Source organism: Rhagoletis pomonella, unplaced genomic scaffold, assembly GCF_013731165.1.
Source record: "Rhagoletis pomonella isolate Grant_MI unplaced genomic scaffold, Rhpom_1.0 Rhpom_scaffold_00004, whole genome shotgun sequence".
NCBI classification, from domain to species: Eukaryota; Metazoa; Arthropoda; class Insecta; order Diptera; family Tephritidae; genus Rhagoletis; species Rhagoletis pomonella.
The window spans coordinates 29,712,095-29,732,252 of NW_023458558.1; the positions used below are offsets into that span (position 1 = coordinate 29,712,095).

At 34.9% G+C, this 20,158-nt stretch overlaps 1 protein-coding gene across 9 annotated transcripts in view; it reads right to left on the reverse strand.

Moving 5' to 3' along the window:
- The window catches only part of LOC118737427 (rho GTPase-activating protein 7), a 396,184-nt gene that overhangs the window by 11,800 nt on the left and 364,226 nt on the right, over positions 1-20,158 (reverse strand). For all 9 annotated transcript variants that reach the window (XM_036467902.1, XM_036467901.1, XM_036467907.1 and 6 more), the window contains one exon: positions 9,201-9,272. In XM_036467902.1, coding sequence (XP_036323795.1) covers positions 9,201-9,272 — 72 coding nt within the window. The remainder of the gene's footprint in view (positions 1-9,200; positions 9,273-20,158) is intronic.

Below are 20,158 nucleotides of genomic sequence, written 5' to 3' on the forward strand. Positions count from 1 at the left end.
ATGCAACGGAAACGGTTGGGGCTGAAACAAGTACTTCTTGTGTGTATGCAACGGAAATGGTGCAACGGAAATGGTTGGGGCTGAAACAAGTACTTCTTGTGTTTATGAATACGGTATGAATTTAACAAAAACTTGCTAATACAAGGTTAGAGGATAACACTTGGAAATACCAATACAAGAATGAAAGTAAAGGTGAGTACAGTATAAAGGCAAAGGTAAAAATAAAAACAAAAACAAAAACAAAGATGTGTAAAGATGAAGGTAAAAACGAAGACCAAGGTAAATTTAAACACTTTACTTATATATATAAGGGCAAAGGTAAAAGGGAATATATTGATGAAGAAAATGATAAACATAAAAGTAAAAACAAAGATGAGGATGAGGATACCGATAAAAGTAAAGATGAAGATAGGGGAAGAAAGATTAAAATAAAGGTAATCAAAGAGGAAAGGATATAGAGAGAGACACAGAAACTCATCCTGGGAACTATTTTGGGATTTTAGAGATTTTCGGGATTCTCGAGACATCGATAAAATAATCGATATTTTTATCGGTTTTTTTTATCGATATTTTTATCGATTTTGGTATCGAAATTTTTATCGGTATTGTTATAAACTCTGCTATCGATATTTTAGGGACTTATCGATATAATAATAGATATTTTTATAGATTTTGTTATCGATATTTCTATCGATTTGTTATCGACTTTGTAATCGATATTTTTTACTATTTTGTTAGCGATATTCTTTATCGATTTTGTTATCGATATTTATCGAATCTGTTATCGATATTAGTCGATTTTGTTACCGGCATTTATCGATTTTTTGTCGATATTTGTCGATTTTGTTATAGATATCTATCGATCTTGTTATGGATATTTTCGATTTTTTTTATCGATATTCATCGATTTTGTTGCCGATATTTATCGATTTTGTTATCGATTTCGCTATCGATATTTTTATCGATTTTGTTATAGGTAATTTTATAGACATTTTTATCGATTTTGCTATCGTTTTTGTTATCAATTTTACTATCGGTTTTGTTATCGACTTTGCTATCGCTATTTCTTTCGAATTTGGTATCGATAATTTTGTCGGTTTTGTTGCCGACATTTTGATTGATGTTACTATCGATTTTGTTATCGATAGAGTATAAAGATAAAAATGAAGATAAATGAAAACGGAATAAAATAAATGTAATTAGAACAAACAGGGTAGATGTAGGTATACATATACATACATATAGACAGCAAAAAAAACAAATAACCTTAAGCAAAAGCAGATGTATGTATGTACATTTGTATATTGGTTATGAGACAAACTAAATATGTAACGTAAATTTCACTTCTCCAGTGTGGCCCAGGCGCACTTACGTTTTTTTTTTTCTAAGTCTATTGAACTTATGCAATATTGCTCGAACTTAGGTACCATTTATCCTCATCAATTCTGTCATATATTTTAACAGATTACCATCACTAATTAGCGTGCCTTTTGACAATACATCTAAATGAAACGAAAATCCAAAATCCATACATAAAAATATAAGAAAATAATAATCACACTTCCAATCGCATTTCATGCTTCACCAGCTTACAGATTAATTTGTGAGCTGCCGAAAAAGAAGAACAAAAATAGATATCGCCAGGCAACCAGACAGACAGCCAGCCACCAATTTTAATCATTAGTTACTCGCAATGCAGACCAATAATTCATTTTTGCATCCAGTCCGCCAACTCCAAAGCCACGCAAAACCTTTAGAACTAAGACTGCCGCCGCATGAGCACAGCAGCAACAAAGGTCAATAACTTCTGTGGCATAAACGAATGCAACTAAGTAACAAAAGCTCAACAATAAATGTTGCAATGCCATTTGAATTATGAGCATGTGGGGCAAAGTATTGCAGTCTTGGGAGGACAAACAAACAAACAAGTGACCCTGAAGTTGCATAAAATTGAAATACAGATTAAGCCATGCTTTCGCCAACTTGCCTTCTGTACGCGTTGCTGCCGCCTCGGTTAGCCCAGTTGACGCAGACGACGCTGGCGACGCGGACATACTACACTTGTGCCTTAAGCCATTACAAATTGAGTTTTGGGTGTTGCAAACGACCTGAACCTGCTCTTATTTAAATTTATTTGCTTTATTCTTTTGGTATTATTTCTTTTTTTCAGATTTTTTATTTTGTGGCAATCGAAATGAAAAGTTTCAATGTTAACCTCAGCACGCACGGCAACATGTTGCTCAAGGCAGCAGCCAAGGACTGCGCCTTTTTTTATTTACAATGAATTTGCTTGCAGGAACAATTTGTATGTATGTGCGCGTATGTGCATTTGACCTTGAAAAGGTTTGCATATTATCATAAATTTCCTGTTTTGCCTTTTGCATATTTTTTGTAAGTTTAGCGCGCGTCACGACGGCGGTCTGCGCCCAGACAAGGAATTCGACCAAGCATGGCTTTTGTTGGCGGGCCAACTTTTTTTTTCAAAATTATAATTTTTATGCTTGCATGCTATGTAAGTTGCCAATATTTTGGAATTTTCAGTCTCGCTTATTTACTGAGTTGCCGCTTTATTTCATTCTTTTTTTGTGTGGCTTTCTCGACGCCCCACACCCAAAATGATTAATGTGGCCTTATAATGAAATTCTTGTTGTGCTCGAAATGATTGCTTGTATTATTTATACGCTTACACAAGTAGCCTTAACTTGGTAATTGTCAGATATTTGGCTTAACCCTTTTGCAAGCCATTTCAAGTGCAAGCGTTTTTTGCTGAAAGCTGGGCGGCAAATTTTGAAAATACGCATCGCTTAATTTCGTGCAATTTTTGCTCACCTTCCGTTCGTTCGCTTACGTACATATGCATCTGGGTTTCTATCAGGTTTTCAATGTGGTTATTTGTTTTGGAAACCTCTGCGGTCTGTCTGCCTTCCCGCTCTCTGTTGAAACTCTCAATTTCACGGTAATTATTTAAAGACATTCTCCGCTGCAACAAATTCGTTTCTCGTCGGCGGCTGTTGCAGGCGTTGCAACACGTTTGTAAATTGGTTTAATCATGCAACTGATGTGCGACCATTTGTTTCAATAAGAAACTACTGCCCGGCGGCTAGACAGTTAGCAGGTATGCCATGCGGTACGCCTTTCGTTGAGCGCTGTACGCATGCGCGACTCACCTTGGATTGCGTAGTGATAAGCAAATTAATTTACGCTCCTTTATCACTGAGAGTTAAAAAGAAATTTTCGTTGATTGGTGCAATTGTTGTTAAGCTTTTATTTGCGCTGAGTGGTTGTTGAGAGCCTCTTGCGAGAATGCGATTGTAGGTTGTTAAATGTGGATTTCTTGAATTCATTGTAATTTGTATGTTTTGGTTATTGAAACTATAAATATTTTATTCAACGTTGTGTTATAGTTCACAGGAATTTTAACCGCACTTTATTTAAGGCATACTTAGAGATTATAAGGCCCGAGTAAATGTTAACCTCGTAAACTTTCTTAATTTTTTAAGGAAACCCGATTTATTTACGAGGTTTACGCGGTTGCGAGGCATTTACGCGCTTTGATCTATACGTACGTTTGAACGTATAACAGTCTTAAAACAGCAATAAAGCCTTGACCTTCAAGGAACTTGTTCTTCGCCAAGAGACGAACTGCATGGCAGCGCTCTCCAGTCGCTCTTATGGATCCGGCCATGGAGTGAGTGCCAAGCCATGGAGAACTAGCGCTAACTTAAGGGGCTAAACACCTCCAAATCCAACTGATTTCACTGAATGGGGTCACATTGACTCTACCTGACCTGAGCCAAATACCAAGGGAAACTCCAAAAAAAGATTTAGTAAAGCCATCACTGCCCTATACGCAAAGCTGATATTGCTAGAAAATCGGACATTAAACGGCGGATAGATAGTGCACTGGATATACGAGTACATATAAATAAATCGATTCCCACATTATTCTCTACGGCACCACAGTTTGGTGAACACCATTACAGACAACCACTATTGGAGAAAGTTTGAAGAAGGCACTGAAGCCGAACCCTCCACAACGACTAAAGCTTTGAAAATCGCACTAAATATACTCCCTACGGACCCTATTGGGAAACTACAACTGAGTGATAATGCACTCAGACTAAAAGCTTTGAGATTTGACCATTCCAAAATTGGAAAATCGCCAGGTAAATTTCAAGCGCCCAGGCTATTCATTTCCAAGTTTAATCCCTGACTAATTAACTGATCCTTTTTATAGGTCAAAGCTCGGAATAACATATCACAATGGGACTCCTCCGGTCTAAGTGTAGTTTCTTCCGGAACTTGGATGAAGGCAAGAACAAATGGTACTCCTGATAGGTCTAATTTGTTAAGCTAGCAGCTGAAGCAAAGGTCTTATGTTTTCCGGAATTTTTATTCCTGACTTGAATTAAATAACTCAAAAAATGTTCGATTTTATCATTTGCTTACCGTTTTCTTTCTATTTTGTTTCTCGCCTGTATTGTTTATTTTGCACAAAAGCATGTATGTTTGCGTGTTTGCAACCACAACGAAGGCCGCAAAAATATTTTTTAGCTTTTGTTTTATTTGAATTCTCAAAACGCTTTGAACAATGTCCTCAACATTCTTAAAAACGTCCTTTACATTTAAATTGTTTGTTGCTCTTGTTTTTGTGTATCTTCAAAAACATTTAGCAAGCTTAAGAGTATGCCCGTCGAGCTAATTTATAGGCTTGGTAATTGTTTTTGGGACTGAAAGAAAAAAACTGATGAGAGTGGCAAGAAGTGCCACACGCGCTTGCGCACATGCCTTGCGTTGCGATTTGAAATTGTTGAGCTGCATAAAAAAGTGACACTGAGAGAAATAAACGAGTTCTAATCAGCGTTGCCACTTTGGTAATTTTTAAACAAAATTGGTAAGTTTTTGCTTTATTTATCAAAATTGGTAATTTGGTAATTTATTTTTCAATTTGGTAACTTACAGAAAGCGGCTTATATAATATTTTTCAATCGAATGAGGCCCATAAAGCAGAGTTCGTTGAAACTCTATGGGTATGTAAACCTTCTAGGTGATTTTATCAATTCTCTAAAGCATCGTTTAAATATTTTGCAAAAAAAAAAAAATCCATTGCGCTTTCATGGCGCAATCTAAACCTTCAACTCTTTTTTTCGGTGTTGCTCAAATTAACCTTTTTTCATTCTTCTTTTCATTTCAAAAGATTGGACTTCTGCGCCTTTTCATTTTCATTGGAATTTCTGCACCAGAATGCGAACGATATTTTTAAGGATGCCATTTATGGGCAGAGTTGTTGTTTTTTGTTTTTATTTAAATCGCATGCTTGCCCTTTTGGTAGGCTTGTCTCCGAATTGAGGCGTGGAAGTTGCTGCGCGCCAACATATCAGGTTTAACGAATTAAAAAAGGGTATCATTGCACAACACTCGAGACAATTTGAAGGTGTGTTTCACACAAAACAAAACAGAAAAAAAAAACTTGATTATATTAGCGACAAAACGCAAATATTTAAGGAAGAAACACTAAAGATATATTCCTGAAATTTACCCATACTAGTGCACAAGTAACTGGCACAGTCCAGAAAGGGTCATTTAACTCGTTTGCCGGTAGTCGCGTTAAGTAATTTTAACCATTGTGATATTGCTGGGCTGGCCAATAAATTAGTTGTTGCCATATTATATTCAAATGAAAATAGCATTGTTTGTGTTAAGTGTGGCTATTTGTGTACGCGAGTGGCGATCGTGGCTTTGACCTCAAAATGTGTGTACCTATCGAAACGTTTGCACAGATTTGATGTGTATTTGTGACGTCAACGAGTACATATATATGTAGTGTTGGTTTTAGGATAGTGTCATTTTATGGGAATTTTTTCTTTTGCTTACCAAAATATTAAAAGAAATTATATTTATCTTAAGGAAAAAACAAACCAAAAATAAAGGAGAAGCATATATTTCTGTCCTTGGTGATAGCTCCACGATTGTGTGACAGCTAAACCTGAACAGCAGTCCTGGAGAGTTTTTTAGGGTTGGTTAGTTATATGTCCAGGTTACGAGAAAATGTTAAGATGTTTGCACCTCAGTCCGTTGTGATATTTAGCCTCAGTGTTATGTAAATACGTTAAATAGAATTGAGAGATGCGATTTTGTGGGATCCAGAAGATCTCGTCACAGCCGGCGCTCCACTCTCGATCAGAAAGACTTTCGCCCATCATCTATGGACCTTGCGGCAAAGAACCACGGGGAGACTGATTGCAACAGGGGAATTCAAGCAAAGAAAAAATGGCCACAGCTCAATAGCCAAAGGGCATGTAGCCACCACGGGCATGAAGCCTAGCCGGAAGACATTTAACTTCTACACAGACGGCTCAAAAACGAATGATGGAGTAGGAGCGGGAGTGTACTGTTCAGAACCTAGTGTTCGTCGGCCCATCAAACTGCCGGATCACTGCAATATATTCCAAGTAGAAGTTTTCGCTGTGAAAAAAGCTGCTGAGCTAGCCTACTCAATATCTGAAAACAACTATAATGTTAAAATATTCGCAGATAGTCAAGCGGCGATTAACCTCGTACCAATTTACGTCACAATATGCCCTTAGAAGCAGGGAAGCCATAAATCAGGCAGCAACGACCAGGCGACTGCATATTTATTGGATCCCCGGCCACAAGGGAATTACAGGTAAAAAAATTGTTGATGAGATTGCCAAGAGTGGAATCCACTTGGTTCTAGAACAATATCGGGATGGAAACACCTGTAAAATCTCTAAAGCCATGTGCACAATGGAAAACGGGACAAAACCCGGTTTATACAATGACTGGCACGAAGAGACTGCAGAACTATGATAGATGACATCGATAACAATGGCTATATCGATAATAAAAATGTATGATATTATCAGACATATATACAGCAATATCGGTAGATATAAGAGCAAGCGTATTGAAAAGTAAAATAATAAAAATGTTCGTGAAATTTTATTTTAATGTAAAAAAGTTAGACTCGATAACCAATATCGATAACCGGTTTCAATAGCAATAGCGATAAATACAGCGAGATAAATAGCGATGTATAAAAATGTAAATATCGATTTAAATTTTGGAAGAAATATCGAAAACGAAGGGTATATCGATTATATATAGTATATTTATGATACACTAAAATACAGAAAAATCGGTAAGTATAGTAACAAACGCATTAAAAGTTAAACGTATAAATATGTTTGTAAAATAACCTTTATCGATAATCGGTGTGAATAGCATTAGCGATAACGATTTCGATTAATATAGCGAGATCAATCGCGCTGTACAAAAATATAAACATCGATTTATATATTGACAGGAAAGTCGATAATTCATATAAATAAGTCAAAAACTGGCGATAGGTTAGTGATGCTTTTATGAAAAATATATTGACAATGATGAAAAGCGTGAGTTACATAATTTGGACTGGGTTGAATTTAAATTGTAAATAGTAAGGACTGCAGGTCATCATAATCATGAAGGTATTTATGTATTAGACTATGTTAAAACAGGCACCTAATTGGCAATTAAGAGCCTTTTCCCTGAGAACCCTGCTAGGTATGTTTAATTTTGACTTGGAGGTATGTTTATTGAGCAAAGTGCAATCAGCTGTTTGTATCTGGTCCTCTTTTACAGCTGATATCCCATCAGGGATGGAAAACTGAATTATAAAATTGTACCCAATTTGTGGAAAACCTTACCTAAAAGTAAATAGAAGTACCTAAAAAGTAAATATTTATTTCCACATAAAGAAAATAGGAGGATAACAATTCCCATCGATACCGTATCAACTTCTGTACTCATATTAAACAAATTTTGGCTATGTAAAGAATCTCTTCGAGCAGCGCGAGACAAAACTGTGTTGTAGAAAAGGTGAATCACTTTCCTCCCAGATCTTCGATCTTACGTTTTAAAAAGAAATATTGCAGTTACAGAAATTACAGGTGCGTTACTTTGACCACCCTTCTGTATCATTTGCATGCCCTTCACAAAGGAGGTAACCTATTAGACCAGATTCCCGCATCGGAAAATGCAATGAAATGTCAATAAAAATAAGAACTGATTTCCTGAGAATTTATTTGGCTACATTCCAAATGTACTTAAAATTGTGTGTTTATACCGAATCTACTTTCAAATTAAATAAAGGTACGATTGTATGAACTTTTCCATCACTGTAGGTAATCCAGCACCTGATTTCGTATCGCTAATTGCGCACCTGACGTGTGTGTGAACACCAAACTCAATACCGCAATTTAATTGCTTCAGCTAATTGGCCTGTTTTAACATAGTCTTGCAGACGGAGCATTATTTCATATTCTACTGGATTTAAATTAGAAAAAAATTAACCCTTTTTGAAGCGCAGAAATTTAATCCATACATTTCTCAACCTACATACATATTCGTTGATGATACCTATTTTAAATTTTTTATGTGAAAGTGATTATAATCGCCAAGAATGTTACTTTAATGGTCTTTGCCTTTTATTTTATTACCTTAAGTCAAGTTTTTCAGTTGAATTTTCGCTAAGCCTCATCCTTTGCTTCGAATGCATTCAACACATTGTTTAAATCTCTTATTATTATGTTACTTTTCCACTGAATGCTCTTAACTTTTTCACCTTAACTTTCCTTTTCAACACTTTGCTGCAATGGCCTTCACTTTTTATTTTTTATTCTTTGATTTGGGCTTTTTTGGCATCGGCTTTTAAGTGTTTAACAACAGTGTAAGTTGCCAAAAATTTGCGGTTATTACAAGCTGTCAGAAATGCGGAAACCATCAATTACCAGCTGTCATAAATATATGTCCATTGCATGCAACGACGTCAAACCCTTTGAGTTTTCTTGCAATACATATTTATGTACTTAATATGTATTTCCTTCCACAGACACTTTCGCTTTTTGAGCTACCACTTGCTGTTAAATTTATATGAAAAAAAAATGCTGAAGATCCCTTGAAGTAGCAGTGACATCACTAATTAGTTTTGTCGAAAAACTTCTTTTAAGACGTGTTATGTGTTAAGTGCAGGCACAGGAGCAGGTACGTGCAGTCATATGAACTGTCATATGTATTTATGCCTTTTAACTACTATTCTGTTCATATATTTATGTATGCATGTATATGTATACATAAACATGCATGTGTGTGTAAGCAATTTTCAATACTCGTTTAAATGCATATTTTGTGATACTCACCTTCATACATTTGCGCATATTGCGGAAAGCCGGCAGCACGCAGCCACTTGCACGCTTCAACAGCTTCGATCTCTGTAACGAAGCAACAAAGAATTGGTTATATATATGGCAGTAATAATTCGATATCATATATAGGTAAAAAGATATACATATACGTAGTTGCTTACATGCATAAACACGTATGTATATCTGTATGTACTTGTATACACGTAAAAAAATAAATTTCTTTTAAAAGCTTTGTACTTAAAAACCTTTTATCTTTGCTCGACGCTTTTTCGAGTTTTTCGCTGTCCATAATTAATTTAACTATTTAACTGAATTGCATAGGTCGGTTAATAAAAAAAAAAAATTTAACAATAAAATAATGGACAGTTACCAGATTCGGAAATATTTTTTTTTGGCGCATTGCCTTCGCTACTGCCCACATGATAGGTGATATGCCCAGGCGGATATTGAAATGGCGAGTGCATTGTTGAAGCAGATGACTACAATGCAGTAAGCTTTTAGTGCAACACTTTGTGGGCAATAATTTAATTAGTTCGATAATTTTTTGTCAAAAGTAAAGGGTATTTCAGTATGACGAGTGCCTTAAAGCTTTTTTGTACAAAGTATTGGTTATTTAAAATCATTAGGGAGGCAGCGCAATCAAGTGGTTTCACGAACAGGGCCTGTTCGGATCACAGGTGGCGCGCTTGACAAAAGGCAATTTATAGAATGTATAGAGACGAAGCTCTCTAAAAAGAACAGCAATAATGTGACTTAAAAATAACAAAGCTCTCGGACTACTCTAGTGCTGCTGGTAGAGCGCAGTAAGCGAGCACAAAATCACGCTCAACAAGCAGTTCCTAGAACCTTTCCCTAGGCATGTCAGGAGGCACCTGTACGAACTTAATTATGAGTTTCAATGGTAACCACAGGGAGGCTTTTACCACCTACACCGACTCCCGTCTGGTGTAAATGCCGTCACAAGAGTTCAATCACTACCAGTAGACGATAGTGAGCTTCAACCACCAAGATAGTCCTGCGTGACTCTAGCCAAATCACAGTCTGGATATTATATCCGTCGTAACTCCTACCCATTCAGACGCGACCCCGACATACCCATTGAGCATCTAGCATGTAGACAACAACCACTTCTTCACATGCCTACTCAACCCAACTCAACTAATATCCCTCTCCCTCTGGTTCTGTAGAGTTTGATGACAATGGTTGAAGGAATATCCGATTTAGGTAGGGCTAAGTAAGGCTTTGGGGTCTCTCGAGAAAACTGGTATCATACCCCTGTGCGGCTATTCAAATATTTCATAATTGTTAGTGGAACCTGTGCTTCAGCTCTTTATATATAGTAGTTGATAGTTAAGAAGTGATCCTCGGCATTACCTCACGATGGGCGAAAAAAGTGGGATCCGACCGGCTGCTTATCTGGGCGGACTTACTCAAATTTAACAGAAAAGAAGAGTATAAATATTTTACCTCAATGGCAAACACCTGCCGTCGTTTTTGAAAGTAATTAAAAAAATTAATTTAATTTATACATACAAGGGCAGGCATCTCTAATGTAGGAAAGCACTTGTTATTAAATTTAGTAAATGCATCATTGAAATTTCAAAACATTTAGTTATGTAATGAAATTTTTTGGAAATACTGTAGCCTAATGCTTGTTCCAAATCACATTAACCGCAACAAATTTTTTTTCCATATATGTATACATAAACCCATTAATTAGTAGCTGCATGCTGTTTTGGCAACATTTCCATGAGCATAAATTTAATAACATTTTCAGTTTTCAGTCGCAAACCACAAGTATTAATAACATTTTATTCGAAAATTCAATGCATATTATAAATAACACTGACATCTTTTATTGGAGAGTACATTTAAATTAAAACTTAAAACAAAAGTTTTAAAAAGCATTTGCATATTTGCTTCGCGGCGCCTAATAATATCTTTTGCGTTGGCCAATACAAAGATAGCGTTTAAAAGCGAAAGCAGTCTGTAAAGTAAACGTTTTTAGACGACTAAAACGCATCCTTGATTTAGCCATCTGAAAAGTAAATTCGTCTAAGATAAACATAGGGTCAAGCAGAACAAACTGCGTGGGGGGTGTTTATATATTCCGGCTGCAGCGCCATCCATTGGGTCCCTCTTCTGCAAAACCTTTGCTTGTCATGAAATGAATACGCATTATGAATTCCAATCAGATTTTATAAAAACGACGGATTTTATAAACACCATTTTTAGCGAAAGAATTTTTCATCATACAGGTAGTCACGCTGCGAATTTGAACGAAATCGGTTAAAAAATACGATTTTCATAGGTAACTCTACTCCAGCGCCACCAGCGTGTCCTGTCGTGTAGCCTATAATAGGACCATATATGCAAGGCCTCCGACAATTTGACTGGGTTCTATTAGTGGTTTGGGTTTAACTCGCCTCCCACGCCACCTAGTGGCTCCGTTTTTGGTAAACGTATTTTCCATCATGCTGAGACTATACCCTTTGAATTTGAAAGAAATCGGTTGGTAAATACGATTTTTATAAATAACTCGACTCCAGCGCCACCTAGCGGGCCCATTTTTGGTAAACTTATTTTCCATCATGCTGAGACTATATCTTTTCAATTTAAAAGAAATATGCTCATAAATACGATTTTCATAAGTAATTCGACAGCAGCGCCACCTAGCGGGTCAATTTTTGCGTGCGAATTTTTCATTTTGCCTATAACAGGGCCGTATATGCAGGTTATAATCTCTGAAAATTTGACTGAAATCTATTCAGTAGTTTTTGAGTTAACTCCGATCAACGAAAACGGCTATTATTTTATATATATAGATGTACATACATATGCAAAACAAAATATGTATAACAGCACTTACTCGGATTTTAGGTTAATCAAGTTATGATTAATCAGTTTTGCTGATTAATGAAATTAATTAGATTCTGTTTACTCGGAAAATTAATCAATTTGATTAATCAAAAATAATAATTATTTAATGAATTACTTAATCGGCTTTCGATTAATCAGCTTGTTCGATTAATTGATTAATCGCACATTCCTTATATGTACATATTATATAGCATTTTCAGTTTAAATGAAACCATTTTAAATTTTTGTTTTTTTGCTTAAAAATTATAATATGATTTAATTTAGCTTAAATAAGTAATTTCCTAGCTTGGGATTTTTCTTAAAAAAAAAAGTAGCGGCTTAAATGATCTCAAAAACTTAGAAAATGTGTTGACGTCGAATGATTTGTTTTTACCCCTGTTTTTACAACCCAACTGAAAGATGCTGAGAAGATAACCATACGTCTCTGAGTCATATCATAGTTTTTTAGCGTTACTTCATTTCGAGAAAGACAGAACGAAAAGTTGAAAAAGCATACGTCTACCAATCTGTTCCGCACTGGTAACACAAATTTTGTAACCAGTAATTAAAGTTCCTGTTAATTTTTAAGCCCCTTTCGTATTTTGTGCACGCTTCTAACTGGTAAATTTGTTTACCATCTCATAAGCTGGTAACAAAATATTGCTCCGTGAAATATACAAACAAATCCTCATAGCTGACTTGCTGAATATTTTGATTGCATTACCAACGTACCCAGAATCACGGTGACAAGAAGTGGTACAATTTTTCAGTTATAAAAATTTTCCGGTTACAAAATTATCGGTAACGTGCAAAATAGACCAGTAACAGGTCTATTCTGCACGTTACCGAAGATTTTGTAACCGGAAAATTGTATTACCAAAAAATGTTACCAGTTCTTGTCACCGCGATTCTAGGTACGTTGGTAATGCAGTTAAAATATTCAGCAATTCAGCTATGAAGAATTGTGCAAATCCTGGCATTGCATATTTTACGGGGCAATAATTTAATACCAGCTTATGAGATGGTAACAAAATTTACCGGTTACAAGAGTACACAGAATGCGAAAAGGGTTTAAAAATTGACAGGAACTTTATTTACTGGTTACAAACTCTTTATTACCAGCGCAGAATAGACCTGTAAATCACACAATATTAGTTAAGCCTAAACAAGTTCTGAAAATTAAATAATTTTGGACTCATTCGTACACGAATTTCGATCCTTAAAGCATTTTGACTGCATAACTTTATGTAGATGTAAAACTATTTTTTTGTTTGTGTTAAAAACTAGAAATTATTGATTTCAAGTCCGAACAAAAGAAAAACACACATACTCGTTCAAATAGACATTGTTACTACGTTTTAATCTACTCCTACCAGCCGGTTCTTTTACTGCGCAGCACCAATAAACTCAGGCATACACTTACATACATAGATATGTAGATGAAACTCATGTATGTAAATATTGAACCTATTTGCTTGTCAATATGAAAATTATTGGCCAACAATAAAGGAAGTGCATGTTCATATATACATAGTACGTACATACCATCACAGGTAGAAAGGCTTTCATCAGTATTATCGAACAGCGAACAGATGAAAGGAGTGTCCTCAAAGAAACAAAAAAATATATAAAAAAAACGGTCTGAGTGCACAAACGCAAAGCCAGTTAATAACACGATAGCCAGCGAAAGGGATGAATAATCGATTTATGCCTGTCATACAAAGAAAAAAAAAACCTACATTCAACATGTGGTAGCAGGCAGTCAAACGCAACATACATCTACATACATACATACATAAACATACACACTTACAAAAAGAGGAAGCTTTGTGAAGCATACAAACAGGCGAACAAGCAACTATTGTGGACATAACACCGTAAGTCGACATACACTCTGTGGTGAACATTGCTATGAAGTGCTGAGCTAAATAGCTTATTACTTGATTACTTACTTTAGAGAATGTTTCGGCGCGACTACTAACACCAAGAGCCAAAATGCGTGCTATGTACAGTTCCATGTGCCAAAATTTCTTTCAATAAATTAATGAAACTTTTGCACATGCACTTCTCAACTGCCATGTAATAAAAATGGACCTTCTAGAATGTTTATTTGGTTGGTCGGTTTTCATTTGCTGGGACGTTTAGTTATATCCCTGTTTTGTTTTTAATCAAAAAATATTTAGGGGTGGCTCAAAGTACCTAAAAAGTGAAATGGGGGGACCCATAAACAATTGCTAGTATTGAAAAATAGTATAAAATCCGCACCGGTCGTTCGATTTTCCAAAATGAAAAGGCTCGGACTGCTGACGTGCAATAAGGTTGAAAATAATTACCACCTTTTGAAAAATAATATTCAAATTATTAAAAAAAAAAAATAAATCAATTATTACAAAATGGGCATCAATCGAAATGGTTTTGAAAAGCTTTGTTTTCTAACTTTTCTATAGGAGGGTTGTCACCTGTTTAAAAAATCAAATCCAATATCAATCAAGGGACTTAGGTAAGAGAAAAGGGTTTCAGAAGGTAGTAGTTTGAAAATATTTCGAAGAGGGTTGCCACCGGCTTGAAATGTCGCGTTTAGTTAACTTATAAACAAATTATATGAAATATAAAAATATGGATGACAAACGATAGAGTGCTAAGAAATCTTTAGTTTGAACACTAAGAATATTTTTGAGGAATTGAAAGAGGGTTGCCACCTGCTTAAAAAGTTAAATTCAAATTATTTAATAGATTAAATGAATGACTTAAATATGCGTGCCAAACGCTTTTACGCCACGTGTTTTATAAGTTGCATTCAAATTATTTACTAATTTAAATGAATTATTAAAAGATGGCTATTAGACCAAATGGGTTCGGAAAGGCTTTCGAACAGGTTATATAATTCATTTCTGAGTGAATTTAAAACTAAATTCGCTTCGAACTCAAATTGAGTTTTGTACAAGTTCACTCGGAATTAAATTGCAGAACCTGCCTTTTTATATCTGAAATATGGTTTTAAAATTTTTTGCAGTAAGAAACTTTTCATCGATACAGGGTGAACATTTGGAAAATTTGTATGTTTTTGAAATTAAATCTTGGGCATTTTAACGCCAGGCGGGTTCACTAGTAATAAAACAAATTGGGTATTATTACTGGAGCAGAAAAATTTTCAGACCGAAAAGTATTGATTTTTAACAATTCTATACCATTTCTACGTGAATAACTCAGCGTATTTATGTATATAAAAAAATATTTATTGGACCAAAAAGTACTGGGTAGGCACTGTGGCCAATGGTAATCAATTATTAGCACAATATACTCCAGAAGCAGTGTCCGAAGGATGCATCAGACTAGGCCGAGCATACTTTGAACTACCATCAAATTATAACTTAAGAAAGTTTTATTACATGGCAGTTGAGAAGCGCATGTACAAAAATTTCATTAATTTCGCGTCTAAACACTACGAAAAGTGTTTGATTCCATATAAAATACATGGAAAACTCTAAGCGCTTAGAGCGACCTCTAAATATATTTTTAAATAAAAAAAAACGGGTATAATTTTTTCGGGTAGAACAATCTCTGGGTGTGAGAGCATTAAAATTTCGATTTTAATTTTTCACATGTATTTTTGGACCACCCTGATGTGGATATGTGGACCACCCTGATGTGTGATGAGTTCAGCTAAAACGAAAAACGTTAATCTGATGCGCTACTTTATAGCTAAAAATAGCTTCCAACTACAAAGTTTCTACACAAGTATCTGTCTCCTTAAAAACTTTCACATATCCATTCCACAGCAAAAGCGGCACTGAGCACTCACTAGAGGTACTAAATATGATCAACATATGAATGTTGCTACTTACACTCTGCCTCGGAGTGATTAATGTCTACATATTTGCACTTTAAATGCCAAGGACTCGTCGTTGAAAGAATTATTGAATAAAAGTCCTTTTAAGGCTAAGGGAAATTGTGTTTGGGTTGAAACAGCCAACTGCCGAGTACAAGTCAATAGCGAGATGCACGTAAAGCAAAATATACAAAGCGACGTACATACATACATAGTTAGTACGAGTGATGTTGGGTGGAGCGGTTAAGTATGTAATGGTGCGCAACACAGATTTCGTATGGCAAGTTAATCAGCTGAAAAATTCAATAAATCGCATGACGAGCCAAAGTAACTGCTAGCCGACTGCCGGAAGTTAGACGACGGAAGGAGAAATGATTAAAAACTACAGCAGCGCTCCTATTGCCAGCTGTATGTGTGTACAAATGTATGTACATATGTAAGTGCTGTGTTTATCCAATTTCGCCGTTGTTCAAAGCTGATTAGAAATCGATAGAACATACGTATGTACATACACATACGTATGTACATACTATAAGAAATATTTAAAAATATCCTACAAAAATGGAAACATGTAAAATGACTGCAAACCATTTTGCATTTGAATGTCAATTTTATGCTTTCAGTTTTACGCCTTTATAGACATTCAGAATTCATTTGGAGATTAGCATTTGAAATTGAGTTAAATTTGTCCAGCGCAAAGCATACAATTTCTCTACAAACTCATATCTAATGTTGGATTTCCACTAGGCATTAAATGCCAGAAATTTAAGTGACAAACTTGGGTTTTAAAAAATATTTTTGCCATTTCATTAAATTCATTTACATATAGCATTTTTTAAATGCCTCGTTTTTTTTTGTCATTTACATATAAGCTTAGTGGAAATTCGACATAAGTATATCCGCGATTGAAATCAGTGAGTAATAGGGACACCGCTTAAGTGCTTTGATTTGTGTTTTGTAATTTATAAATATAATATTGTGTGTCCAGTTCAAATGACTTTTTTTCGAATTAAATGAAACCTTTTTCAGGCCAAGCGAACCCATTTTCAAATTAAATTAAACTTTTTTGAGATAAAGCGAACCCATTATCAAAGTAAATAAGACCTTTTTCAGATTCAATGAAACTTTATTCCAATTAAATGAAACTTCCTTTTAAGAATGTTTCATTTAATTTGACGGCGATGCCTGACCAAACGGATTTCAATTCTGTAGAAAGTACTGTTTTGCACCTTCTGTGTGAAAGGTTTTTCGATGTAAAAAAATTTGAAATTTTTTGTTGTTGTTGCCGAAAACCGAAGAATGCTGAGACGCCACGATTTTACAACTTCATAGAGTTTTCTGTACATTAAATGTCAATAAACTACTAAACGGCTGGATCGATTTGGTTTATATTTGGAACAAATATGAGTATCATGAAAAGAAAAATTTGCTGGCTACGTGGTGCTGGGGTCAGGATACTCCTAAAAATCTCTTTCATTTGCCGATTTGGCTCATATTTAGAACACAATTTAACCAATTGAAAAGAGATAGTTGGACTAAAAACTTACGCGATAGGTGGCGCTTTGACCGAAGTATACTCAAAAATTATTTTACGCTGGGAGAAGGATAGATATCTCTACTCCATATATATTTGTGGAATAATGTATGTATGAATGTACGTACTTATGTGCCAGGTTGCAGCCTAAACGGACGTAAAGAAGACGAACGAAATTTTGACGGAGTGTTGCCATGACACCTGGGCTTATAATAGGAAGAAAAAATTGGGATTCGACAAGGGGGCGTGGCACCTTCCATAGACGTGAAATTTTTTATCAGCTATAACTTCGGAGCCATAAGCCCCACGAACTTGAAATTGGGTATGCTGGTTGGTAGGTGCTTATAAAAAGATATATATAAATGAGTTTGTAAAAGGAAGCATGTCACATCCCATAGGCGTGTAAAATTTCTACCGGAAAAGTGCAGCTATACTAAAACAGCTATGCGAATAGGCAGCTAAACGGAATGTACCGTAGTATACTAATTTTAATTTAAAAATTCTATTGTTACCTTAATCCACCTAATATTAATAATGAAACAAGATTTGTGGTACGGAAAGTGATGATCAATATATGGATAAGGATGCCTTAATTGAAATAGAAAGAATATAGTTTGTCTCCTTCAATTTATGCTGAACTAGGGCTGTGCGATTAATTGATTATTCAAAATTTTAATTAATCATAAAGTAAATAACTCAATTATTCGATTAATTGGAAATTATGATTACTCAAAAGTTCAGTTACTCGAGTAAGCAAGATTTTGATTAACCAAAAACAAAAATATTTGAGTAATTTGCTTTACGATTAATCAACATTATGAATAAAATGAGTAATCAACATTTCAAAGTACTCTTTACATACATACATATAAAGCAGTTGAAGTTCCTTGATACTTTGAAAAAAAAAAAACGTTTCTGTTTTCAAAAACTAAAATGAAATACATACATACATACATATTTTTTCATATACAGAATATAAAAAAGAAAATAAGCATTTTCCAAAGCAAACTCTTTTAACGAGCAAAATTAATTTTTTTGAGTAATCATATTTCAAGTAACTCGATTAATCATCGTTTTGAGTAATCAAAATCTTGATTACTCGAGTAATTGATTAACCGAATAACTGATTAACCAACTTGCTCGAGTAATCGAATAATCGCACAGCCCGATGCTGAACTGAATATTTGTATAACTGTTCATCCGAACGACGTAGAGTGCTCTACTAGTTTATTATAAAAATAGAAAAAAAATCCTTATCATGCATGCAACTAGTCTGACATTGACATATTCACTTATTCACACTTTACTAGCTTTTTAGCACCAACTTTTCATTTCATTTTCATGTAACAGTTGAATGCTAACTTAAATATCTAAATCAAAACTTGCCATTGGCATTCAATAGCAGACAATTTTAATTATACAACTTTGTTGTGTTATTGAAAAATACAAGTACATTGGAACACTTGCGATGACGATATATGTATGTATGTATGTGCATTAGGGTGGTCCAAAATGTATGTGGAAAAAGCAAAGTCCGAATTTTTATGCTCTTAGAAATGATATATGATTATCGAAAATCAATATTTTCCATCGAAATACGTTGGTTTTTTTCCAGGAGACTTCCAATAAAATATCCAAAGGCTTATTTTATAATTTTTTAATAAGAGCGATTTTTATGGGTTACCCCGTTGCATTTTTTAGGGTCTTTAGGGGACCTACAAAAAAGTTAAAATTAAAAAATGGTTAAAAAACATTTGGGTAGTGTTGTTGAAAGTCTCCTTAAGAGAAACAAAATTTTCTAATCGAAAAATATTGCCTTTCAAGAATTCTATACCATTTCTACCAAAAATAGTTTTTTTCCCAATATAAAATACATGGAAAACGTTGAGCGCTTTGAGCGACCTCTAAAACAATAAATGTAAAACAATCCAGGGGGTGAGAGGATTCAGATTCCGACTTTAATTTTTTTTTTTGGACCACCCGAATGTGCACTTGCTGCTGTGTGAGTTGGCAAAGTAGTGCAACATGATACAGGATGGAAGTACATACATGTGTATGTATGTATGTACTTGAATCATATTCATATAAATTTTAAATGAAAAGGTGACTGTCGATGCGTGTGTGCTCTCTGCCTTGCCAAAGTTAAAGCAGTGAAAATGCATGAATGCTTGTGGCTGCGCTTTAACCCTTGAGTGCTAAAGTTTTAATTTTTTAGCTTAGAAAATATTGGCAAAATAACATACGAATTTTCCTAGCAATTAATGCCTCAAAACATAAACAAATCAATGCGGAATACATGCCAGTAGAGAGTTAATATTTGCATATAAAAAATATTATTAGTATCCTAGGGTTAATCAGACATACATACATATGCTTAACCGATATTATTTTTTTCTTGTTCAAAAACAAGATTGTCAAGTAAACCCAGAATTTTCTTGCTCTCCCATCTAGGATTAGAGAAAATATAAATAAATGTCCCACGTGGTAAGAGCATTCAACTTCCGACATTCCTATTTTTTTGGACCACCCTATTGTATATACAAACTTATTATACATACATTGAGTGCAGTTGACATTTATGCAAATTCGCGTCGACAAACGGACCCTGCTATCCTTCCCAAGCAGCAAGGAGCACACTTACATATATAGAGTCTCGCATGCATTCATTCACACCTACATACATATCTACAATCGATATACATATGTATGTATGTTTGCATATAAGTGAAT